Genomic DNA, 27,568 nt, shown 5'->3' with positions numbered 1-27,568 from the left:
ATGTTTTTCTTAAGGTCTTGTAGTCATCTATTTCAATCATAGGCTTCCAAGTTGGTTCAGTGGTAAAGAATCCGTCTGCCAATGCAGGAGACCTGGGCTCCATCCCTGGGTCCCATAAGATGCTCTGGACAAGGAAAAGGCTATCCACTCCAGTATTCTTGCCAGGGAAATCCATGGACAGAGGAGTTAAGCAGGCTATAGTCCACGAAGTCCGATAAGAGTTCGAGGGAACTCAGAGACCAAATAAAACCCTGCCTCAGACCACACTTCATCCTTCTTCGAGCCTCAACCGGCCAAAACCTGTCCCACTCTTACCCCTAAACCTCCCCTCGCCACTCTAGCCCCGCCCCTCTTCTCCGCCCTCTAGCCCCGCTCCTCTCCAGCCCCGCCCCTCCTCTCTGCCCTCTAGCCCCGCCCCTCAGTCCCAGCCCAGCCCCGCCCCTCCCAGACCGCGCGCCCAATCCCCACCGCCTTGGCGAATCCCACGAGCCACGTCCAGTCAACCGCCTTCCCTGAGGTGAGGCCGGCCACGCAATGTTGTCTCTCCTGCTAATCCTCACAGGGCTGGCCCGGCTGGCCTCCACAGGCCATCGTAAGTGAGGACCCTGCCGGATAGGAGGGGGGCCCATCATCGCAGTGTCCCTTGGCGTGGGAATGGAAGGGTTGCTCTCCTGGGCCCAGAAGCCCAGGCCAGGCTGAGGGAGCCCGGGCAGGTCTGGTCAGAGTCCTGCCCAGTTTCAGACTTCTTTTCAGACTTCTGCCAGGCCCGCTGGTCGAAGGTATAGTTGTTTTTCACTCCCAGATGGGGACACAGGTCTTCTAGGGAGACGGGGTGGGGGTGGGGGTAGGGAGAGGATCCTGGATGGGGGTCCAGGGGATATCTTCTTAAAACCCTACACAGTATGATATTTTGAGGTCTGTGTGTTTGTGTGTGGGGGTGTGTGTGTGCGTGTGTGTGTGCGTGCACATGCGCGGGTGCACGCGCACTGGGGCTTGTAAGATCCACAAGTGATGTGATAGGAGAGGACAAGTAAGAAAGGATGCGGTCATGCCCTGGGGAATGCTCACTCTTGTTTTCCTTACTGCAGACTCTGAAACAGCACGTCTACAAATTACAGTGCCACGGAAGACTGAGAGAAACACCAAAGATGGCAGTATTTCAGAAACGCATGTAATTAACAAATCACTTTAAAATAAAAGTGTTTTATTTTTACTGGAGTGTAAGACCCAAATCGATGCATGCCTTCATGACATTTTGTGTTCTAAAGATTGTGTTAAAGAGACGTTTTTCTCTGAGGAAAGCAAGTGCTTTCTTTTCATTTCTCAAGTAAACATAAACCTTATGAGACAATTTTAAAATGCAGATTCAAAGAAAAGAGATGCCTTGAATTCGTATTACACAAAAAGGAGTCTATGGTCTACTAAATTTTCTATTTAAATGTATCTCGTATGTAAATGAGGCCATACAAATATTTAACTTGTAGCTTGATCTTAAGGTAACAGTATATAAATAATATCTTCATGCCTGTATTTACCATATATGTCCATATGTATATCTTTGCAAAAATGAAAATAATATTGTTTTTGATCTGACTAACATGGTAAAGTTTGTCCCTTATGTACGTTGTAAAATGAAATCTAGGCAGTGCAGAGACTTGTTAAGAAAGTGAACGGCTGTCTCACTTTCTAAAGGCAGTAAATTTGAACGAAGTTTTGGAGACATGCATACACATACGCACATAAATTTTTAATGAGCGTGTATGAGCGATGTAGTTGGCTTTTTCTTTTATGGGTAGAGTTAGAAGTTAATTTTATGATAATTACTAACAGCCCTGTCATTATTTTTCTTAACTATAGAGTATCTTATATGTAACATCATAAAATATTTCAAATTTTAGACCGCTAAGTAGTTTCATTTCTTTTTTTCCTTGGGGATGGTCTTGATCCCTGTCTCTTGTACAGTGTCATGAACCTCAGTCCATAGTTCATCAGGCTCTCTGTCTTTCAAATCTAGTCCCTTAAATCTATTTCTCACTTCCACTGTGTAATCATAAGGGATTTGATTTAGGTCATACCTGAATGGTCTAGTGGTTTCCCCCACTTTCTTCAATTTAAGTCTGAATATGTAAATAAGCATGATCTGAGCCACAGTCAGCTCACAGTCTTCTTTTTGCTGATGATACAGAGCTTCTGCATCTTTGGCTGCAAAGAATATAATCAATCTGATTTTGGTGTTGGCCATCTGCTGATGTCCATGTGTAGAGTCTTATCTTGTGTTGTTGGAAGAGGGTGTTTGCTATGACCAGTGCGTTCTCTTGGCAAAACTCTATTAGCCTTTGCCTGCTTCATTCTGTATTCCAAGGCCAAATTTGCCTATTACTTCAGGTGTTTTTTGACTTCCTACTTTTGCATTCCAGTCCCCTATAATGAAAAGGACATTGGTTTTGGGTATTAGTTTTAAAAGGTCTTGTAGGTCTTCATAGACCCAGTCAACTTCAGCTCTTCAGCATCACTCGTCGGGGTGTAGACTTGGATAACCATAATATTGCTGATATTGTTTGCTGTGGAAATGAACAGAGATCACTGTGTCGTTTTTGAGAGTGCATCCAAGTACTGCATTTGGACTCTTTTGTTGACTATGATGGCTACTCCATTTCTTGTAAGGGATTCCTGCCTACAGAAGGAGATATAATGGTCTTCTGAGTTAAATTCACCCATTCCAGTCCATTTTGGTTTGCTGATTCCTAGAATGTTGACGTTCACTCTTGCCATTTCCTGTTTGACACTTCCAATTTGCCTTTATTCATGGACCTAATATTCCAGGTTCCTATGCAATGTTGCTCTTTACAGCATCGGACCTTCCTTCCATCACCAGTCACATCCGCAACAGGATGTTCTTTTTGCTTTAGCTCCATCCCTTCATTCTTTCTGAAAAAGAAATGCAGAAAGGCAAAATGGCTATCTGAGGAGGTCTTACAAATAGCTGTGAAAAGAAGAGAAGTGAAAAGGAAAGATATAAGCATCTTAATGCAGAGTTGCAGAGAACAGGAAGGAGAGATAAGTCTTCCTCAACGATCAATGCAAAGAAATAGAGGAAAACAATAGGATGGGAAAGACTAGAGATCTCTTCAAGAAAATTAGAGATACAAAGAGAACATTTCATGCAAAGATGGGCTCAATAAAGGACAGAAATGGTATGGACATAACAGAAGCAGAAGATATTAAGAAGAGGTGGCAAGAATACACAGAAGAACTGTACAAAAATGATCTTCACGACCCAGATAATCACAATGGTGTGATCACTAACCTAGAGCCAGACATTTGGGAATGTGAAGTCAAGTGGGCCTTAGGAAGCATCACTACGTACAAAGCTAGTGGGGGTGATGGAATTCCAGTTGAGCTATTTCAAATCCTGAAAGATGATGCTGTGAAAGTGCTGCACTCAATATGTCAGCAAATTTGGAAAATTCTGCGATGGCCACAGCACTGGAAAAGGTCAGTTTTCATTCAAATCCCAAAGAAAGGCAATGCCAAAGAATGCTCAAACTACTGCACAATTGCACTCATCTCACACGTTAGTAGAGTAATGCTCAAAATTCTCCAAGCCAGGTTTCAGCAATACGTGAACCATGAATTTCCAGATGTTCAAGCTGGTTTCTGTTGGATCATCGAAAAAGGAAGAGTTCCAGAACAATATATACTTCTGCTTTATTGACTATGCCAAAGCCTTTGACTGTGTGGATCACAATAAACTGTGAAAAATTCTGAAAGAGATGGGCATACCAGAGCACCTGACTTGTCTCTTGAGAAATCTGTATGCAGGTCAAGAAGCAACAGTTAGAACTGGACATGTAACAACGGACTGGTTCCAAATAGGAAAAGGAGTATGTCAAGGCTATATATTTTCACCCTGCTTATTTAACTTATATGTGGAGTACATCATGAGAAACACTGGGCTGGAAGAAGCACAAGCTGGGATCAAGATTGCCGGGAGAAATATCATAACCTCAGATATGCAGAGGACACCACCCTTATGGCAGAAAGTGAAGAACTAAAAAGCCTCTTGTTGAAAGTGAAAGAGGAGAGTGAAAAAGTTGGCTTAAAGCTCAACATTCAGGTAACTAAGACCATGGCATCTGGTCCCATCACTTCATGGCAAATAGATGGGGAAACAGTGGAAACAGTGGTTGGCTTTGTTTTTTGGGGCTCCAAAATCACTGCAGATGGTGATTGCAGCCATGAAATTAAAAGACACTTACTCCTTGGAAGAAAAGTTACGACCAACCTAAACAACATATTAAAAAGCATAGACATTACTTTGTCAATAAAGGTTCTTCTAGTCAAGGCTATAGTTTTTCCAGGAGTCATGTATGGATGTGAGAATTGGACTATAAAGAAAGCTGAGTGCAGAAGAATTGATGCTTTTGAACTATGGTTTTGGAGAAGACTCCTGAGAGTCCCTTGGACTCTCAAAGCAAAGAAATCCAACCAGTCCATCCTAAAGGAGATCAGTCCTGGGTGTTCATTGGAAGGACTGATGTTGAAGCTGAAACTCCAATATTTTGGCCACCTGATGTGAAGAGCAGACTCATTGGAAAAGACCCTGATGCTGGGAATAGTTGAGGGAGGGAGGAGAAGGGGACGACAGAAGATGAGATGGTGGATGGCATCACCAACTCAATGGACATGGCTTTGGGTAAACTCTGGGAGTTGGTGATGGACAGGGAGGCCTGGCATGAGATTCATGGAGTCTCAAAGAGGCAGACACGACTGAGTCACTGAACTGAAAATAGTTTCATAAACCTTCCTGAATAGTCATCTCAATAGAATCAAGAGTCAAGCCACTATAAAAAATTGTTGATAAATAATGCAAATGTTTATCAAAATAGTTGCATTTTATTTGACTCTTGTTCACAAAAATAGTGATGCTTATTGACCTGAGGCCTGTCCAGGTCTCCTCTTCAGTCTTCTTATCTTTGCTCTAGTGAACATCCCCAGTGAATGCTTTATGTCTAATAGGTGTTTTTTAGCTAAGCCTTAACAAGAGATTGCACTTGTGTATATCAACTGTGAATCATTTTGATTAGTTGTTAGTCTTTTTCTGGTTTTACTTCTCTTTTAATAAGAATTAACAGCTTTGGATAGGACACTTTGTTTTTCAGAAGGCAAAAATGTTGATGTAAAACACAGGGATGGGGTAGGAATCCAATTACAACCCCAGTAGCATGATCTGAGAGGAATGTACTCAAAATTTTGTTAAATGAAAATCTGTTAGACACTGGGGCAGGTTTTATAGACTGAGTGGTTTACTTCTGACTGGCTCCCTTTGTTGCACCAAGAAACACCAGTGACTATGTATTTATAAAAGCTATTATATCCCCCAAACTGATCATCGGGAGGCACTGAAATGTTGAGGAGAGTATAATGAAAAAGTATAGTGAAAATGCTTCCAAAAGAAAGCATGAGGCTCCATGATAATAGCAGGAAAAAGAGAGCATTTGGTACACATACATGCACACACACACACACACACACACACACCCAATATTATGAGATAAACATCCTTTGCTTTAAAATATTCATTTCTCAAGGAACATATAATGCTTCTAAATTTCTATGAATTTAATACAATGTCATCAGCATATATAGCATGAAAACTGATGGCACAGCAGAAATTTTCAAGTGCATTTCCATAGAGACCCCTTTAAATTTTTTTGCAAATGTTGATTGACCAATGTTAAAATTTTTCATGTGGGGAAGGAACATTTGAGCAAGAAAAATAAGCATTTTATTGAAGAATAAAGTGGCCCCAATGAAGTTTTCCCCTTTTTGCTCTTTGTTTAGACACACTAGACTCTATGGATATCTCATGTGAAGGTTTTATATAAAGATAAAAGCTATGTTGCAGCAAGAAAAAGAGAATTCAAGTAAGTATCAGGAATCCAGGAAGCTTCCCCAGTGAGCTAGCTCCATGTGAGCCTATGCTCTTGGAATACATTGAGACTCTGGCTTTAAAATCAGAAGATTTATGGGAGGAATCTTGGCTTTGGGAGAACTCCTTACAAAGCTTTCAGTGACCTCTTAAGTAACCAAGCTGGCCTTTTTGAACTAGTTAGGGAAACACAACAGAAGCTAACCTTGGCTGGGGGGTGGGGGTGGGGGTTGTACTGTAAACTGCATTAATTTTAAATCTCAATGCCCTTGTTTTAGCCAAGAGTCAGAAACACCCAAACTTGTCACTATCTACAGAAACAGAACTTTTCTAATCAAGCTGCACATATGCTCTGTCTCCATTGTAAATAATGCTTCTGAAGAATACTTCTTATACTTTTCAAGAATATATGATGTCATTTAATGAAATTACCACAGCAAGGAAAATAAATAAATAAATGAGAAACATATAGGGACAGTATAGCACTCATTTTCTGGGAACAATACTGTGAGGTTAAAACTTAACAAAAAGACTGAGAAATGTATTTGAAAATTTAAAAATATATTACATGGTTCATGGGTTGATGGAGAGATCATAAACTGTAGTCAATATTAAATAATAAACAATGAATAAGAATGAAAAAATTGCAAAGAAAAACTTAAATCATGCTCTGAAGTTCATATAATAGCATAATATACTCCTATCCACAAATAAGTAGGTAACAGAATGGCTGGAAATTTAAAAATAGAAAAATAACAATAATCTTAAATTCTTAAAGATTTTCCTTAAATGAAGAGGTAGAATTAATGAAAAAATAAATAAACTGAAGTAGCTCAGATTCCCAACTTTAAACTTTGATTGCTGAGAAGAAGGTAAAACAGAACATTTGGTGAGAGATGTACTGTTAGAAGTGAGACTCACACAAATGTGAACTGGCCAATAGAATCTGAATTCCAGATATCATCCTTCAGTAGAAGAACTGTCTTTTAGTTTTCAGAATGGTGCCTTTAGGTAAACATCAGATTTTAGTCTAATTTTAGTTTTATCTTAGAATGGAACTTGCTTTGTAGTCTTTAATTTTCCTTTTATTTTCTCTGGAAACTGTAAAGTAAGGAACGATCAAAAAACTCAAATTTCTTCAAAGTTTACTCAGCATTTATAAATGTAACCATTTTAAGGAGAATTTGTTTATGAGACTTTAATGCTAATAACTAATGCTCTTACTTTTGCAGTAGATTTATAATCCTAGAGTTTATGTAACTTGGATTATGATTTATTCTGTCATACATTCCAAGATTGAAGAAAGATAACTGTAAGAGGATATCTCTGTAGAAATGGAGATATACAGTTTGTTTTTGTTATTTTTAGTCTCTTAGACATTTCTGACTGTTTGGAGACTCCATGGACTGTGGCCTGCCCGGTTCCTCTGTCCATGTGATTTCGCAGACAAGAAGACTGGAGTTGGTTGCCATTTCCTTCTCCAGTATATATAATTTTGATACATGATATCATCCCTGTTTATATGAAAGAGTACATATTTTTAAAAATTAGGACATTTGACTTTCAGAGATTTGAAATATCTAATAATTACTTTTTCTCTGAATCCTTTGCTATAGGTCACCTATTCCATCCAAATTGCCAAGAAAACATACACTCTCCCACTTGAAAAACAGTAAGTGAACATTCTTCTTTTCATAGAGTTGTTTTTAGTTTCTTACATTTTTAATGGCTTCCTATAACTGAGTCTACATTAAAGCCTAAACATTCAAAGGCATGAGTATTTTATTTAACATGTTAAGTCTTCCTGTTAATTCATGTCAAATTAGACTTTTGAGTCATTATCATTAGATTTTAAGTCTAATATTCAGATTCAATGATAATGATATAAATATTGGAGCATATGAAATACATGAACATCATTTTATGTAACTCCTTACTTTTAATTACATTAGAATTATAAATGAACTAATGTTATCTACCCATAATTGAGTTTGTTTGTTTCATGTCATTTTACATAATTATGTGACTTAATGCATTTTGTTTGATGTTAGACTCTCAGTTTGCCTCATTTTGCTATAGTATATACTTTTAATGTCTTCATATTTCTGCTTTCTTCTGTGAGGAAACCAACATCAATAACCTATGTGTATCACTCCATGACATTCTAATCTAAATTTCATCTTTACCTGAAATAAAACATACAGAAACCTACCTAAAAAAGGATTTCTTTGTTCAAATGCATATTGTCTTCTGCAAGTGTCTTATTTAATAGCAGCATATATTTTCTTTCTCTGTATGTATATTTTCACTCATTTTTAGTAGTGAGAATGCGTGGTATATAGTATTGATGGGTAATGAGGTTATTTCCAGGGATTGTCACTATAGACTCTGACAAGAAGCATCCTCACCCATGTATTTTTATATCATATAGATTTTGCTACATAACAGACGGTATAAATTAATGGACTTCTGGATCAAGAAGGATGAATGCTAAAAATAGTCATAACAATAATAATAATAATGACAAGAACAACAGTAACTGACATTTACTGAGCAAGTACTGTTTTCCAAGTGCATTTCTAGCAATCTGCATGTTGCTGAGTCATGTATGACTCTTTGGTACCTCATGGACTGAGCATGCCAGGCTCTCCTGTCCTCCATTATCTCCCAGAGTTTGCTCAAATTCATGTCCACTGATTCAGTGATGCTATCTAACCATCTCATCTTCCACCACCCTCATCTCCTTTTGCCTCAATCTTCCCCAGCATCAGTGTCTTTCCAATGAGCAGATTCTTCACACCAGCTGGCCAAAGTATTGGAGCTTCAGCTTCAGCATCAGTCCTTCCATTGATTATTCAGGTTTGATTGCCTTTAGGATAAACTGGTTTGATCTTTGCAGTCTTTCTTTGCAGTCCACAGGACTCTCAAGTGTCTTCTCCAGAACCGCAATTCAAAGGCATCAGTTCCTCAGCACTCAGCCTTCTTATGGGCCTATTCTCAAATCTGCACATGACTACCGGAAAAACCCTGACTTTGACTATACGGACCTTTGTTGGTGAAGCGATATCTCTGCTTTCTAGTACACTGTCTATGTTTGTCATAGCTTTACTTTGAAGAAGCAAGTGTCTTTTAATTTCATGGCTGCAGTCACTGTCCTCAGTGATTATGGAGACCAAGAAAATAAAATGTCACTGCTTTTGCTTTTTCCACATCTATTTGCTATGAAGTGAGGGGACCAGAAGCTATGATCATAGTTTTTTGAATGTTGAATTTTAAGCCAGCTTTTTCACTCTCCTCTTTCACTCTCATCAGGAGGCCCTTTAGTTCCTCTTCAGTTTCTGCCATTACAGTGGTATCATCTGCACATCTCAGGTTGTTGATATTTCTCCAACAATCTTCATTCCAGCTTGTGCTTCATCCAGCCCATCATTCCACATGATGCACTCTGCTTATTGATTTAATAAGCAGGGTGACAATATACAACCTCTTACTCCTTTCCCTATTTGCACTAGTCAGTTGTTCTGTGTCTGATTCTGACTGTTGCCTCTTGATCCACATATAGGTTTCTCAGAAGAGAGGTAAGGTGGTCTGGTACATGCATTTCTTTGAGAATTTTCCACAATTTGTTGTGATCCATAGTCAAAGGCTTTAGCATAGTCAATGAAGGAGAAGTAGACGTTTTTCTGTTTCTCCCTTGCTTTCTTCATGATCCAATGAATGTTGGAAATTTGATCTCTGGCTCCTCTACTTCTTCTAAACCCAGCTTGTACATCTGGAATTACATGGCTCATGTATTTCTGAAGTCTAACTTGAAGGATTTTGAGCATAACCTTGCTAGCATGTAAAATTAGCACAATGGTAAGGTTGTTTGAACATTCTTTGGCATTGCCCTTTTTTGAGGTTGGAATGAAAACTGACATTTTGCACTCCTGTGGCCACTGCTGGGTTTTCCAAATTTGCTGATTTACTGAGTGCAGCACTCTAACAGCATCATTTCTTAGGATTTTGAATAATTAAGCTGGAATTCCGTTACCTCCATTAACTTTGTTCATAACAGTGCTCCCTAAGGCCCACTTGATCTCACATTCCAGCATGTCTGACTCTAGGTGAGTGACTACATCATCATGGCTTTTTGCATCATTAAAACCTTTCTGGTATAGTTCCTTCGCATATTCTTGCCACCTCTTCTTAATACCTTTTGCTTCAATTAGTTCTTCAGTGTTTCTGTCCTTTATCAGACCCATCTTTACTTGAAATATTCCCTTCTTATCTCCAATTTTCTTGAAGAGATCTTTAGTCTTTCCCTTTCTATTATTTTTCTCTGTTTTGTTTTGTTTTGGTTTTCATTGCTCAAGAAATCTTTCTCATCTCTCCTTGCTATTCTCTGGAACTCTGCATTCTGTTGAGTATATCTTTCCCTTTCTCCCTTGCCTTTCACTTCTCTTCTTTCCCCAGCTATTTTTAGCACCTCCTCAGACAACCACTTTTCCTTCTTGCATTTCCTCTTCTTTGTGATGGTTTTGGTCATTGCCTCCTCAACAGTGTTACAAACTACCATCCATAGTACTTCAGGCACTCTTCTACCAGGTCTAATCCCTTGAATCTATTTGTCAACTCTACTGTATAAGGATAAGGGATTAGATTTAGATCATACCTGAATGGCCTAGTGGTTTTCATTGCTGTCTTCAACTTTAGCCTGAATTTTGCAATAAGGAGCTCGTGATCTGTGCCACAGTCAGCTCCAGGTGTTGTTTTTACTGACTGTATACAGCTTCTCCATCTTTGGCAACAAAGAACATAATCAGTGTGATTTCAGCATTGACCATCTGTTGATGCCCATGTGTAGACTGGTCCGCTGGATTGTTTGGAAAGAGTGTTTGCTATGACCAGTGTGCTCTCTTGACAAGACTCTGTTAGCGTTTGCCCGCTTTCATTTTGTACTTCAAGGCCAACCTTGTCTGTTATTCCAGGTTTCTCTTGACTTCCTTCTTTTGCCTTCTAATCCCCTATGATGAAAAGGACATTTTTTTTTTTTTTTATCTTAGTTCTAGAAGGTGTCCTAGGTCTTCATAGAATCAGTCAACTTCACCGTCTTTAACATTAGCCATTGGGGCATAGACTTGTGTTACTGTGCTGTTGAATGGTTTGCCTTAGAAACAAACTGAGATCATTCTGTCATTTTTGAGATTGACTCAATTACTGAATTTTGAACTCTTTGGTTGACTATGAGGGCTACTCCATTTCTTCTAAGGGATTCTTGCCCAAAAGAATAGATATAATGGTCATCTGAATTAAATACGCCCTTTCCCATCCATTTTAGTTCACTGATTCCTAAGATGTTGATGTTCAATCTTACCGTCTCTTGCTTGACCACTTCCAGTTTACCTTGATTCACGGACCTAGCATTCCAAGTTCCTATGCAATATTGTTCTTTACAATATAGGACTTTCACCACCAGACACATCCACAACTTTTTGTGTGTGTGTGTGTGTGTAGAAATCACAATCATATTTTATTTTAATTTTTTTTTTAGATTTTTTTTCATATTTTTTTTATTTATTTATTTTTTCAGTGGGTTTTGTCATACATTGACATGAATCAGCAATAGATTTACACATATTCCCCATCCCCATCCCCCCTCCCACCTCCCTCTCCACCCGATTCCCCTGGGTCTTCCCAGTGCACCAGGCTCGAGCACTTGTCTCATGCATCCCACCTGGGCTGTTGACCTGTTTCACCATAGATAATATACATGCTGTTCTTTCACAACATCCCACCCTCACCTTCTCCCACAGAGTTCAAAAGTCTGTTCTGTACTTCTGTGTCTCTTTTTCTGTTTTGCATATAGGGTTGTCGTTACCATCTTTCTAAATTCCATATATATGTGTTAGTATGCTGTAATGTTCTTTATCTTTCTGGCTTACTTCACTCTGTATAATGGGCTCCAGTTTCATCCATCTCATTAGAACTGGTTCAAATGAATTCTTTTTAACGGCTGAGTAATATTCCATGGTGTATATGTACCACAGCTTCCTTATCCATTCATCTGCTGATGGGCATCTAGGTTGCTTCCATGTCCTGGCTATTATAAACAGTGCTGCGATGAACATTGGGGTGCACGTGTCTCTTTCAGATCTGGTTTCCTCAGGTGTGTATGCCCAGAAGTGGGATTGCTGGGTCATATGGCAGTTCTATTTCCAGTTTTTTAAGAAATCTCCACACTGTTCTCCATAGTGGCTGTACTAGTTTGCATTCCCACCAACAGTGTAAGAGGGTTCCCTTTTCTCCACACCCTCTCCAGCATTTATTGCTTGTAGACTTTTGGATAGCAGCCATCCTGACTGGCGTGTAATGGTACCTCATTGTGGTTTTGATTTGCATTTCTCTGATAATGAGTGATGTTGAGCATCTTTTCATGTGTTTGTTAGCCATCTGTAAGTCTTCTTTGGAGAAATGTCTGTTTAGTTCTTTGGCCCATTTTTTGATTGGGTCGTTTATTTTTCTGGAATTGAGCTTCAAGGGTTGCTTATATATTTTTGACATCCACAACTTAACTCTGTTCCTGCTTTGGAAAAACTGCTTCTTTTGTACTGTAGTTATTATTAATTGCCCTCCACTCTTCCTGAGTAGCATATTGGATACCTTCGACCTGAAGGGCTCATCTTCCAGTGTCATATCTTTTTGCCTTTTTCATATGGTCTATGGGGTTTTCCAGGCAAGAATACTGGAGAAGATTGCCATTTCCTTCTCCAGTGTACTACATTTTGTCAGAATTCTTCACTGTGACTTATAAACCAATAATGCATATGCAGCCATCAAACTACTGTATCTCATAGATTATTTATCCTCCCTTATTTACAGCAAGAAAGCTCTCTAGTTGACATCCCTGGACATTCCCAGCCCTCAGTGTAGCTATTGGATTATAAGTAAGAAGATTCTTAAGTGTTATATACTGACAGTTTCTTTTTTTTTTCCCCAAAACCTTTATAACCAATTTTTATGACAGTAAATTAAAGGATATTTGTTTTCTACATTCTCAACCACATGCATATATTTACTCATCTTTGTTAATTAGTGGATAACAAATGCTATTTTATTGTTGCTTTATTATGCAGTTCTCTGGTTATTAATAACATGTAGTGTCTTTCAAAGTGAAAATGCACAGTTCTCATTAACTTGCTTCCCTTAAAATTTTAGGGTAATTAGTTTTTACTCATTCAGTCAGTCCAATTCAGTTCAGTCACTCAGTCATGTCCTCCTCTTTGAGATCCCATAGACCGCAGCACGCCAGGCCTCCCTGTCCATCACCAACTCCCGGAATTTCTCCAGACTCATGTCCATTGAGTTGGTGATGTCATCCAACCATCTCATCCTCTGTCATCATCTTCTTCCACCTTCAATCTTTCCCAGCATCAGGGTCTTTTCTAATGAGTCAGTCCTTTGCATCAGATGGCCAAAGTATTGTCTTTTATTCATTAGTTTTGAGTTATTCATATTCTATGTATGGCTTTATCTTTCTGTTTTTCCACTTTTTGCTCCATCATCAATTTGTGAGAAGTTTTATTTTCTGTGGCTATTACCACTTTCTCTCTTCTGTAGTTGTGAAAATAGCATGTTGAATATTGATGTTTTGTTCCTATGTTTTGGGGATTTATTGCTATAAAAAAGAATTTTCAAATTATACTTATATTCATATTTTTTCTTATAGGTTCTCATGTTCTTCTCTTGTGTCTCCAGATCCTAAAGTGATACAATAACATCCTATATTTTTAAAAATTCTCTTTCCATTTGAGATGTAAAGCCAATGCTTTCAGTTTCTTTATCAACTCTATCTGCATTTTCCTACTTTTCTTTTTTATTGTAGTGGTTTTTGCCATACATTGACATGAATCAGCCATGGATTTACATGTGTTCCACATCCAGATCCCCCCTCCCGCCTCCCTCTCCATCCCATCCCTCTGGGTCTTCCCAGTGCACCAGCGCTGAGCACTTATCTCATGCTTCCAACCTGGGCTGGTAATCTGTTTCACCCTTGATAGTATACTTGTTTCAATCCTGTTCTCTCTGAACATCCCACCCTCACCTTCTCCCACAGAGTCTAAAAGTCTGTTCTGTACATCTCTGTCTCTTTTTTCTGTTTTGCATATAGGGTTATCATTACCATCTTTCTAAATTCCATATATATGCATTAGTATACTGTATTGGTGTTAATCTTTCTGGCTTACTTCACTCTGTATATTGGGCTCCAATTTCATCCATCTCATCAGAACTGATTCAAATGAATTTTTTAATGGCTGAGTAATATTCCATAGTGTATATGTACCACAGCTTCCTTATCCATTTGTCTGCTGATGAGCTCTAGGTTGCTTCCATGTCCTGCGATGAACATTGGGGTGCACAAGTCTCTTTCAGATCTGGTTTCCTCGGTGTGTATGCCCAGGAGTGGGATTGCTGGGTCATATGGCAGTTCTGTTTCCAGTTTTTTAAGGAATCTCCACACTGTTCTCCATAGTGGCTGTGTTACTTTGCATTCCCATCAACAGTGTAAGAGGGTTCCCTTTTCTCCACACCCTCTCCAGCATTTAATGCTTGTAGACTTTTGGATAGCAGCCATCCTGACTGGCGTGTAATGGTACCTCATTGAGGTTTTGATTTGCATTTCTCTGATAATGAGTGATGTTGAGCATCTTTTCATGTGTTTGTTAGCCATCTGTAAGTCTTCTTTGGAGAAATGTCTGTTTAGTTCTTTGGCCCATTTTTTGATTGGGTCATTTATTTTTCTGGAATTGAGCTGCAGGAGTTGCTTGTATATCTTTGAGATTAATCCTTTGTCTGTTTCTTCATTTGCTATTATTTTCTCCCATTCTGAAGGCTGTCTTTTCACCTTGCTTATAGTTTCCTTTGTTGTACAAAAGCTTTTAAGTTTCATTAGGTCCCATTTGTTTATTTTTGCTTTTATTTCAAATATTCTGGGAGATGGGTCATAGAGGATCCTGCTGTGATTTATGTCAGAGAGTGTTTTGCCTATGTTCTCCTCTAGGAGTTTTATAGTTTCTGGTCTTACATTTAGATCTCTAATCCATTTTGAGTTTATTTTTGTGTACAGTGTTAGAAAGTGTTCTAGTTTCATTCTTTTACAAGTGGTTGACCAGTTTTCCCAGCACCACTTGTTAAAGAGATTGTCTTTTTTCCCTTGTATATTCTTGCCTCCTTTGTCGAAGATAAGGTGTCCATAGGTACGTGGATTTATCTCTGGGCTTTCTATTTTGTTCCACTGATCTATATTTCTGTCTTTGTGTCAGTACCATACTGTCTTGATGACTGTGGCTTTGTAGTAGAGCCTGAAGTCAGGCAGGTTGATTCCTCCAGTGCCATTCTTCTTTCTCAGGATTGCTTTGGCTATTGGAGGTTTTTTGTATTTCCATATAAATTGTGAAATTATTTGTTCTAGTTCTGTGAAGAATACCATTGGTAGCTTGATAGGGATTGCATTGAATCTATAGATTGCTTTGTGTAGTATAATCATTTTCACAATATTGATGCTTCCAATCCATGAACATGATATATTTCTCCATCTATTTGTGTCCTCTTTGATTTCTTTCATCAGTGTTTTATAGTTTTCTATGTATTAGGTCTTTTGATTCTTTAGGTAGATATACTCCTTCCCTACTTTTTTGAAGCATTTTTTCTTCACTGCAGTTTTCTGCTGACTCAGGCATTATTTGGTTAGACTATTTTCTAGGTGGATTAGTTAGATTATTTTCTTCAGAAGGAATATGCAAATAGCATGCTTCCCTAATTGAACATCTGTGGATGTCTTTTTGTTCTCATAATTGAATAACATTTTGGCAATGTGTAGAATTTGTGAGTCATATTTCTTTTCTATAAATTTTTGTAATTTGATACAGTCTATTTTAAGTTTTCCAGTATGTTTTCTTTGTATGGGTGAGTGTGATTTTCTCTGTATATGTTTGTATATTACGTTAATACTCCCTGAAATATCCAAAGTCCCTTAATGTTTTCTTTTTAATTTTCAGTCCATATACCTTATTTTCTTCCATGGGGAATCTATGCTTTCATCCTGCATCTTATTTCTCTGTGTTATATATCATATTCTATAACTATGATCAAATCTTTATTTTTGATGTACATTCTGCCAGCATTTTTCCTCTTTATTAGCTAGACCTTTAATTATGTTTACAGTAAGCAAATTTTCTTAGATACATATATTTGATTCCTTAATATTAAATGTCTGCCAATGCAGGAGACAGAAGAGATGTGGATTTGATTCCTGAGTCAGGACTGTCCCCTGGAGGAAGGTTTGGCAGCACACTCAAGTAATGTTGCTTTCAAAATCTCATGGACAAAGGAGACTGGTGGGCTCTAGTCCACAGAGTCACAAAGAGTTGAACACAACTGAAGGGACACAGCACTCACATGTCATGTATTTTAGTTTCATAGTGTCTTTTTTTTTTCCTCTCCAAATGGTCTCCTTGGAAAGCTTATTAATTTTTCTTGAACTTAAGATTGTTCTTGTCCCTCAGTGCTGCTTCATTAGAAGCTAGCTTTTGACTTTTGCCTTTGATTTGCTTTTCAATTTCCTTTTGTTGGACGTGGTTTTTCTTTCAGTGCTCACTTGTATTTCGCTTATGTGCTTAGTTGCTCAGTCATGTCCGACTCTTTGCAACCCCATAGGCTGTAACCCAGCAAGCTCCTCTGTCCATGGGATTCTCCAGGCAAGAATACTGGAGTGGGTTGCCATTCCCTCCTCCAGGGGTTCTTCCCAACCCAAGGATCGAACCCTAGAATGCCATGTCTCAGGTAGAGGATGTGTTAATTTCTTCCTTCCTGCCATCTACATCACGTGGTTCTGAACAAAGGCACTTCAGTTTACAGTCAGGCAGAGGGACTCGATTCTCTGAGGCAGGCCATTTGATTATAGTAACAAAAGCAATGAAAAGCAAGTCAAAGAAACGCTTCCAACATGGAGCCAGAATTGGCTTCTCTGCAACAGTCTGCAGGTTCCCTTGGTAGTCACTTTGTGGCCGTTTTGTGTCTTATTTGTTCATACTTACACAGACTGCTCATGCAGGCAGTTATTTTTAGTCCCTTATAGTTCCTTTATCACTTGTTACTCAAGGAGACATTTGCCCAGGTCAAGCACTCCAGTAGAGTTCAGGTCCCACCCTATCTCATCCCTACCATAAGTATGTTAGATTGTTCCAAGATAATCAACATCCACCTTGTAAGAAAATTATAGCTCCATACTCCATTTATATCACACTTATGTATAGAAATAACGTATGATATTTGAGCCAAAGAGTAGAATCCTTCTTCTAAACAAAGACTTTGAGGTGTATTGTGCGGTTCTACAATTTTTCTCCTACTGCTTCAAGAGAAGCAGTTTCCATAAAGGGACCATATCTTTTCCTAGGTTCCAGAAGGAAGGCATTGTGGTGTTGAATCTGCAGTAACCTTGTAAACAACATTTGTTTTAATTTTAAAGCACTGGGAATTTGGAGGTTGTGTTTTAGCCTAGGATAAGTTATGAAAAAAATTAATGATATAAGCATGAATTTTTTGTTATTTATCAACCCATGGCTGCTTATTCTTATTAACCAAAGCATTTATGCCATGAGATGTATAGATGGTTGAATCTATAAAAACTTTGCTTTGGGTATTGGAAGTCCTGGATTTTATCAGACATCAATCTGTGTCATTACAGTGTCCACACCTGTATCTGGTTATTCTGGTTCTTGTTTTCTCTCATATACATAATATACTATCAGAAAGAAAGTTAGACAATGGGGAGATTTTCAGTTCAGTTCAGTCCCTCAGTCTTGTCTGACTCTTTGCGACCCCAAGGACTGCAGCATGCCAGGCCTCCCTGTCCATCATGAACTCCCAGAACTTACTGAAACTCATGCCATCCAACCATCTTATCCTCTGTCACTCCCTTCTCCTCCTGCCTTCGATCTTTCCCAGCATCAGGGTCTTCTCCAATGAATCCATTCTTTGCATCAGGTGGCCAAAGTATTGGAGCTTCAGCTTCAGCATCAGTCCTTCCAGTGACTATTCAGGACTGATTTCCTTTAGGATTGACTGGTTTGATCTTCTTGCAGTCAAAGGAACCCATTTAATTTGTGCATATTTAAGCTTATAAAGTGGAAAGTAAAGTTTTCTTAAATTCCATAATTCTGGAAGTTACTTTTATTCATGCTGTTATTCAAACAAAGTTTATTATTTTGGTTGCATTAGGTCATTTTTAGACTCTAATTTCCTGGTGTATTCACACAACAAGTCGGGGATGTTATATCCAGATTCTTCATTTATAAAGGTAAGTTTTACTTTATGTTTTGCAGATTTTTGTGCTTTTGTGGTAAAGCCATCATTGGTGGGAAGAATGAGCCTCCCTTATGCTCAGCCAGATTGTTGGGCAAGCAGATTGATCACAGACTGAAACATAATGTGGCTGTTGCTATGAAAACATGTTGAATAGAATGAGCATTTTAGAATTTGAAACTCAGGAATCACTTAATTGAAAAGGTCATTTACATTCTGTGGAAGTAGTTGTAGGAATTTGAGAGGAGAAAGAAGTGGGAAAAGGAACTCAGAAGCCTCTCAATACAGGGTGAAGTTTTCATGAAAGTGTTATAGGAACTGGGCAGTGGAGGGAACAGTGGAAACCACTTGACAGAAAGAGCACAGAAAAATAAAGCTACAATAGCATATTGAGTACTAAATCCTAATATGTTTACATGAAAACCACAGGAATTTGAATTATATCCCCCAATGCAGATAAGAGTCAAAAAATGTTTAAAAGAATATGAAGAAGTTAACTTTAGTCTAAGATATGTATTTTGCCAGAATAGATGATGGAGAAGATATGAACGCGAGTGTTTGTTCAAATTCTGTTGCTGTGCTACAATTCAGAGAGAATGATATTTAAAATATGGTAACTGGTACAGCATTTCTCTTTTTCACCATCTGCAAGTAGAAAGTAGGACAGAATTCATGAGACACTTGGTTTGAGACATTTGACAATTAAAAGACAAATCAGGGATTCTTCCTCTGACAGAAAGGAAGCACAGAGGGTGAGTCTCACATTGAACTTGGTCCTCTGACTAGGAATAATGTCTTAACTATAGTACAAGAGTTGAATCAAATAGGACATCTTACGAGTTTGGATTTTCTGAAATGTAGGGATAGTATATTCAGTCATCCACCACTAAGGATAATGTTAGATATAGCTTTTTTTGTTTTTGTTTTTTTAAATATGGTTGATACAAAGTTAAGGGAATTCATTGTTCCTAGATTGGTAAGAATCTGTTTGTTTTTCTGCCCCATGATGGGGAATGTAATTAATTGTATAAGATGTCTTTTCTGTATTAGTTGATATGATCATATGATGTTGAGATAGTGTATTGCTTTGACTGATTTTCAAATCTTGATTCAGTACCTAGAAAATATCTTTCATACCTAGAAAAATCTAAACTTGGTCTTGTTGTATGAATTTTTTATTAATGCCTGCATTTGATTTGCTAACAATTTCTTGAGAATTTTGGGGGTCAAATTTCATGAAAAACTTTGGTCTATGATTTTCTTTCTTGTAGTGACTTTGTCTAATTTTTAGATTAGAGTAATACTGGCCTCATTAAACACATCAAAAAGGAATGCATACTCTTCTGTTTTTCAGGAGGACATTGTATAAAATACTTGTTAATTCTTAAGATACTTGGTAAAATTCTACAGTGAAATCCCTGGGCTTTGGGATTTTGCATGTGTGTGTGTTGGGAGCTATTAAATTAGCAATTCAATTTATTTAATAGTCACAGGCTATTTTATTTATCTGTTTTTTGCATTGCTTTGGTGGGTTGTAGTTTTTTAAGTAATTGGTCTGTTTCATCTCAGTTGCATTTCTGCTTGACATTTTGTAATAGTCTTTATTATTCTTTTAATGACTTATAGGAGCTTTAGTGATGAGCTGGTTCATTTCAGGCATTGATGATATGTGACTCATCTTTTCTTAACTGTCAGTCTTACTAGAGATTTTTCAATTTATTGCACATATCAAAGAATCTACTGTTTCTTGCTTTGATTTTCTTCACTGTTATCTTATTTTCAATGTCACTGTGTTTCTTTTCTCCCTGATACCTTGCTTCAGGTTTATTTTGCTCTTCTTCTTCTAATATATTGAGGACAAAACTTAATAGGTGACCGTTCATCTGGAAAAGATTGAAGGAAAGAGGAGAAGGCTTAATGTCGTTTGAATCAGGAAATGTGATACCTCAGCCTTATCAAGGTTATGTGCCTATTCTTTTTTTTTTTTTTTTGTGGCTACATAAGAATTTCTGGATCATTTTTTCTGGTTCTACAAATAATGCCATTAGATATTGTATAGGAATCACATTGAATTTGTAGATTGCTTCAGGTGGTATAGGCATTATAACCATAAGAATTCCTCCAATGCATGACCACTGGGTCTCTTTCCATTGTATCGTAATTTCTTTCATCAGTGTACTATAGGTTTAGATTACAGGTCTTCCTCTTACATGGCTTAATTTAATCAAAAATATTTTATTCTTTTGGATGCTATTGTAAGTGGAATTGTTTTGTCAATTTCTCTTTCTGACAGTTTGTTAGTTTGTAGATACACAAATGAATTTCTATGTTAACTTTATACTCTGTAACATTGCTCAATTTACTAATATATTTCTTCTTTAACCTATGTAGGTATTGCTTTTATTACTTGAATATTTTTTTTCATTTATTTTTATTAGGTGGAGGCTAATTACTTTACAATATTGTAGTGGTTTTTGCCACACATTGACATGAATCAGCCATGGATTTACATGTGTTTCCCATCCTGAACCCCCCTCCCACCTCCCTCCCCATCCCATCCCTCTGGGTCATCCCAGTGCACCAGTCCCGAGAACTTGTCTCGTGCATCCAACCTGGACTGGTGATCTGTTTCACACTTGATAATATACATGTTTTGATGCTGTTCTCTCTAAAAATCCCACCCTGTCCTTCTCTCATAGTGTCCAAAAGTCTGTTCTATACATCTGTGTCTCTTTTTCTGTCTTGCATATAGGGTTATTTTTACCATATTTCTAAATTCCATATATATGCATTAGTATACTGTATTGGTGTTTCTCTTTCTGGCTAACTTCACTCTGTATAATAGGCTTCAGTTTCATCCATCTCATTAGAACTGATTCAAATGAATTCTTTTTAATGGCTGCGTAATATTCCATTGTCTATATGTACCACAGCTTTCTTATCCATTCCTCTCCTGATGGACATCTAGGTTGCTTCCATGTCCTGGATATTATAAACACTGCTGCGATGAACATTGAGGTACACGTGTCTCTTTCAGTTCTGTTTTCCTCAGTGTGTATGCCCAGGAGTGGGATTGCTGGGTCATATGGCAGTTCTATTTCCAGCTTTTTAAGGAAACTCCACACTGTTCTCCATAGTGGCTGTGTTACTTTGCATTCCCACCGACAGTGTAAGAGGGTTCCCTTTTCTCCACACCCTCTCCAGCATTTAATGCTTGTAGACTTTTGGATAGCGGCCATTCTGACTAGCATGTAATGGTACCTCATTGAGGTTTTGATTTGCATTTCTCTGATAATGAGTGATGTTGAGCATCTTTTCATGTGTTTGTTAGCCATTTGTATGCCTTCTTTGGAGAAATGTCTGTTTAGTTCTTTGGCCCATTTTTTGATTGGGTCATTTATTTTTCTGGAATTGAGCTGCAGGAGCTGCTTGTATATTTTTGAGATTAATCTTTTGTCTGTTTCTTCATTTGCTATTATCTTCTCCCATTCTGAAGGCTGTCTTTTCACCTTGCTTATAGTTTCCTTTGTTGTACAAAAGCTTTTAAGTTTCATTAGGTCTCATTTTTTATTTTTGCTTTTATTTCAAATATTCTGGGAGATGGGTCATAGAGGATCTTGCTGTGATTTATGTAGGAGAATGTTTTGTCTATGTTCTCCTCTAGGAGTTTTATAGTTTCTGGTCTTACATTTAGATCTCTAATCCATTTTGAGTTTATTTTTGTGTATGGTGTTAGAAAGTGTTCTAGTTTCATTCTTTTACAAGTGGTCGAGCAGTTTTCCCAGCACCACTTGTTAAAGAGATTGTCTTTTTTCCCTTGTATATTCTTGACTCCTTTGTCGAAAATAAGGTGTCTGTAATTATGTGGATTTATCTCTAGGGTTTCTATTCTGTTCCACTGATCTATATTTCTGTGTTTCTGCCAGTACCATGCTCTCTGGATGACTGTGGCTTTGTAGTAGAGCCTGAAGTCAGGCAGGTTGATTCCTCCAGTTCCATTCTTCTTTCTCAAGATTGCTTTGGCTATTGAGGTTTTTTGTATTTCCATACAAATTTTGAAATTAATTGTTATAGTTCTGTGAAGAATACCGTTGGTAGCTTGATAGGGATTGCATTGAATCTATAGATTGCTTTGTGTCGTATACTCATTTTCACAACATTGATGCTTCCAATCCATGAACACGGTATATTTCTCCATCTATTTGTGTCCTCTTTGATTTCTTTCATCAGTGTTTTATAGTTTTCTATGTGTAGGTCTTTTGTTTCTTTAGGTAGATATACTCCTCATTATTTTATTATTTTTGTTGCAATGGTGAATGGTATTGTTTCCTTAATTTCTCTTTCTGTTTTCTCATTGTTAGTGTATAGGAATGCAAGGGATTTCTGTGTGTTACTTTTGTATCCTGCAACTTTACTATATTCATTGATTAGCTCTAATAATTTTCTGGTAGAGTCTTTAGGGTTTTCTATGTAGAGGATCATATCATCTGCAAACGAATTTTGAATGTGGAACCTCCTTTGCATATCTGGGATAAAGCCCACTTGGTTTTGGTTTACAATTTTTAAATTTATTGTTGACTTTTATTTCCTAATATGTTGTTGAGTATTTTTGCATATATGCTCATGAGAGATTTTAATGTGTTATTATTTTTTTTTAAGTGTCATTGGTTGTTTTTGTTTTAGTATAATATTGTCCACATAGCATGAGTTTGAAGTATTTGTTCTGTTTCTGTATTTTGAAGGAATGTGTAGAGATTTGATATGGTTTACTCAAGTGTTTGGCAGAATTCAACTGTGACAACATCTGGGCCTGCCTGCTGCTTTGTGATTTGGCAGGTGGTCAATTTTATTCAACTTATTTAATAGAATCAGACGTATTCAGATTGTCTATTTCCTCTTTCATGAGGTTTGAGAAATGGTGTGTTTCAAATAGTGGGACCATTTTATCCAGGATTTCAAATTGGTGGACATAGAGTTGTTTACTCATTCCTTTATTATTCTTTTACTGTACATGAGGCTATAGTTAAGATATTTCTTTTATAATACTGATATCAGTAATTAGTATCATCTCTCTTAGCATGCCTGGCAAGAGGCTTATCAATTCTAAATATTTCTTTTCTGTTGCTTACTTTGGATTTAATTTGCTTTTCTTTTTTCTAGTTTCCAAAGTGGAAACTTTAATTACTACCCCATAACTCCTGTAAGATTTGATCAGTTTTTACTGTCTTCCTTTGCTCCTTTGATCTGTTGGAGTTCAACTGAGTCTCTCTTATGTCTGATGTAATCTGCTGTTGAAGACTTCTGGTGAATTTTTTCAGTTCAGTTTCAGCCACCAGATTCCCTGGTGGCTTAGTGGTAAAGAACCTGCCTGCCAATGCAAGAGACAGGTTCAATCTATGAGCTAAGAAAATCCCCTGCAGAAGGAAATAGCAATCCACTCCAGTATTCTCATCTGGAAAGTCACACAGGCAGAAGATTCAGGTGGGCTACAGTCCTTGGGGTAGCAAAAGAGTTGGACACAACTTGGCAGCTAAACAACAGCAGCAATTATTCTACAGCTCCATGATTTCTGTTTGATACTTTTAATATTTTATCTGTTTTTTTTTTTCAAACTCTCACTTGCTTCATGCATTGTTCTCCTAACCTCAGTGAGCATCTTTATGGGAACATCTTTATTTTGAAATTTTTATTAGGTACATTAATTTTATTTCAGTAGTGTCAATTTCAGCCTGTATCTTGTTCCTTTGTTTGAAATATCATTTCTTTATTCCTCATTTTACTTAACACTCTACTTTGGTGTCTGCTCATTAGACAAAGCAGTCCCCTCACAGAGTCTTCATGAGTGGCCATGTACAGAAGGACACCCCCACAAATCAGCCCAGCCAGTGAATTGGGGGTCCTCTACCAGCTGTTTCTCTCTTCAGGAAGAAGCAGATCTCTGTGGGGTTTTTTACTCTGTCTCTGCTGGTCAGAAGGGATGATCACTGTTCTCTGTTATCCCAAGTTAGTGCCCCTGTTCTCCCTCAGACTGTACTGAGGCATCAGTGCTGCAAGATTGGAGAGATAAATGCTGGTTCTTGGGTCGATATTGGTGAAGTGGGAGCACTGCATTCAATCAGTCAACTATTGTCTCCTGCAGTGGAGGCAGAGAGGTGGGATTTTTCTTCTTCTCACTCTGTGATGAGTGTGGACAAGCAGGGAAGGGAGGCAATGGTGTCAAGTAACCCAAGCCACCATCTCCATTGTGCTTTGGGTGATTAGACTGCCCAGTTTTGTTGATACTGCTCCTTGGGTATTCTCCTCAGAAACACTGGGGCACTGCTTGCTTGAACAACACCCTCTGCTGCCCTGGGTCAATCTGGAAGCTAGATTATCTCTTATCTAATCTAAAGGTAGCACTCTGGGGCAGAGTCTCTGCTGAACAGTCATCCCAAGTCTCCCTACTGGCTTTGGTGCATCTGATGTTGCATTCACTGAAAGATCTGCACGAGCCAGTCAGTTATTTCATGGTCTCTCACAGATGGAATTGGTGCATTAATTGCTACTCACTTGGTGTATTTGATGGAGGATGGCAGATCCAGGGATTTCTAAACCACCATCTTTTGACCAGTATTAAGCCTTTATTTCTTTGAATGTTTTTTCTACTCTGCATTCTTTCTGTTTCTCCTTAATGGATTCTGACATATATCTTAAAACTTTTGGTAATGTTCCATGTGTTCTTGGAACTTTATTCATTTTCTTAGTTAATTTTCCTGTGACTTATATATTGAGTAAATTTTACTCATCTGTCTCTAGTTCATTGATTCCGTCCCTTGTCATCTGCACTCTACGTTTGTGCCTACCCAGTTTGGGTTGTTTTCTTTGTTTGTTTTTATTATTATATTATTTGTTTCTAATTTCTTAGTTGTTATTTTTAATAGCTTCTATTTCATTTCTGAAATTTTCTTATTCTTTCAGTTGTTTCAGGATGATTTTAAAATGTTCATTGAATGAGTATTTTCACAGCTGCTTTAAAATCCATTGGATCATTCCAGCATGTGGCTAATCTCAATATTGCAGCATCTGGTGTCTTCTCCCATTTTGTTGTGATATTCTTGGTTCTTGATATAGTATATAGTTTTAGATTGTATCTTTGTCATTGAAATCGTCTATTGTTGAGGCAAACTCCCAGTTTAAGTTCAAATTTAGTGTGATTGCTGCTCCAGTAACCTTTTAGCTTTCTTGGGACTTTTGATATCTTGTTGTCCTTCATTCTTCCTGGCTCATCTGGAGCTCACAGGTTCTCTGCCGGGGCAGCCCATGGCAGGAAATTTTCTTTCCTGGGCCACCCTCTGTTGCTTGGTGATATTGGTTGATGAGGGAACCATATAATGAAGAACATTTCCTCTAGCTGTATGCCAGTCACTGGCTATCAATGTGCTTCTCATCTCTGCTAGCGCCCCTGAGAGAGGAAAGTTTTTAATCTAGGCCACTGTGGCTGCTTTGAGTTTGGAGTGTTGAGAATCATCTCACGAGGATCATTTTCTCTTATTGGGTGTGCAAGGCCAGGAGATGCATAAACTGAGATGCTGTCTTCTGCTGGGTAAAGTGTTGGGAGCTGGTTTGCATTCTACGTCTTTGTGAAGGCTTGTGGCATAGTTTGCTGGCACCACTGTGAGCAGAAGTGGCTGCCACTGTTGTCTGACTGTGGAGTCGTGTATGCTCTGCCTCTATCAGTTGGTTGGAGATAGGAGTTAAGCCGAGTATTGAGATGAGTGAATGCTTACTGATGGATTTGTATGTATGGACACTTATGCCACAGAAACACATTCATACATAAGAATGTGATAATAATAGTGTGTTCATAGTCCAGGATTAACTGAGGAACAAGGTTGATTCTAGATATCAGTACACTTCTTAGGGAAGAGAAGGAACTTCAGTAAAATACTATATCAGTGGAGAATGTAGGAAGAGTAATGTTTTGAAAGTCCATTGAGAAGAGACTTTCAAGTAAGGATGATCAACATGATGAGATAGTAGAAAATAGTGAAGAAAGGTCAGTTAAGATATTTTGGTCTTACTTAGAATAAAACAAATGAAATGCTCACAGTGGAAGTCTGTGATTAATGCTGGTGATTATCTTGAGGTAGCATTTTTAGGCTATATATTCAAAATGTGGACTGAGAATTATAAGATGTAGATCAGAACGTTATTTACGAAAAGTTCAGGTTTACAGCAAAAATCCTTTGGGAGAGAATAGGAGTTGTGATTATAGACAGAAGAGTGTCAAGGGGAAAAGACTGTAGAAAGCTAAAGAGGAAATGAAATGTCTGTTGAATTGTATAATGGAATGCTTAAATCTGATGTTTGATGATGTCTAGGATGAGGGTTATCAATAAAACCAAACGCTTTGTTTGCTAATCATTACTGATGTGTCTTTATATTACTCCTGTGCAGGGCTATTGCTTTTATCAAGGATATGCCACAGAGATTCCAAATTCAGTTGTGACACTTAGTACCTGCTCTGGACTCAGGTAATGACATATTCCAGAGATGTATATAGTTGATATCTAGTGTACCCTTTAACTTTTAGAAACTTCTTGAAGGGTAGATGGAAGACAAAGAAAATAGACACTTGCATTGTATTTCTTCTCATCTACTTTCTGTGCCTGCTTGTCTTATCTTTTCCGCTATACTCTTTGTGTCTCTCCCAGGCTTGCAATTATAAAATTCATTCAGAAAAAGCTGTCATCAGAATGAGACATAACCCTATTACTGATCCACTCTAGAACTGCAATGACTCTTAAATGCTATAATAGATAGAAGAAGTTAGAAAATTGGGTTTACATGTTAATGGAAGTAAGACGGGGCTATCATTAGATATTAGATGACAAAATCATTATCAGATTTCTACTTAATGTTTTCTTTTAGTATTTATTTATGTTCATTATTGAGAAATCCATATTTTAAATTTCTTTTTATGTGTTTCAATATTCAGGGGATTATTGCAGTTTGAAAATGTCAGTTATGGAATTGAACCACTGGAATCTTCAACTACATTTGAGCATGTGATTTATCTGATAAGGGATAAAAAAAGTGATTTTTCTCCCATAACAGAAAATAATTCTACCACTCAATTTGCAGATCAATCCTACAAAATTCTTGTGAAATCAAATGTAAGTAGCTCAAGTATGCAAATTATGATAAACATACTTACATTGATATCTGGTACATTTGGAAAACAAATTTAAAGTGATACTGGTTATAATAAAATCTTCTCTTATAAGGTATTTATTTTAAATATATTTTGTTTAG

The 27,568-nt window shown here is 37.7% G+C and overlaps 1 protein-coding gene across 4 annotated transcripts in view; it reads left to right on the top strand.

Moving 5' to 3' along the window:
- The first annotated feature begins 518 nt into the window (after positions 1–518).
- The window catches only part of LOC122432573 (A disintegrin and metallopeptidase domain 3-like), a 125,095-nt gene continuing 98,045 nt past the window's right edge, over positions 519–27,568 (top strand). For all 4 annotated transcript variants that reach the window (XM_043454592.1, XM_043454590.1, XM_043454589.1 and 1 more), the window contains exons 1-6: positions 519–592; positions 1,089–1,171; positions 7,549–7,604; positions 18,191–18,269; positions 26,711–26,787; positions 27,252–27,429. In XM_043454592.1, coding sequence (XP_043310527.1) covers positions 535–592; positions 1,089–1,171; positions 7,549–7,604; positions 18,191–18,269; positions 26,711–26,787; positions 27,252–27,429 — 531 coding nt within the window. In that variant the 5' untranslated portion in view covers positions 519–534. The remainder of the gene's footprint in view (positions 593–1,088; positions 1,172–7,548; positions 7,605–18,190; positions 18,270–26,710; positions 26,788–27,251; positions 27,430–27,568) is intronic.

Source organism: Cervus canadensis, chromosome 31 (assembly GCF_019320065.1).
Source record: "Cervus canadensis isolate Bull #8, Minnesota chromosome 31, ASM1932006v1, whole genome shotgun sequence".
Taxonomy (NCBI): domain Eukaryota; kingdom Metazoa; phylum Chordata; class Mammalia; order Artiodactyla; family Cervidae; genus Cervus; species Cervus canadensis.
The sequence above is the reverse complement of the archived record's forward strand: the minus strand, read 5'-3'. Positions and strand labels throughout refer to the sequence as shown.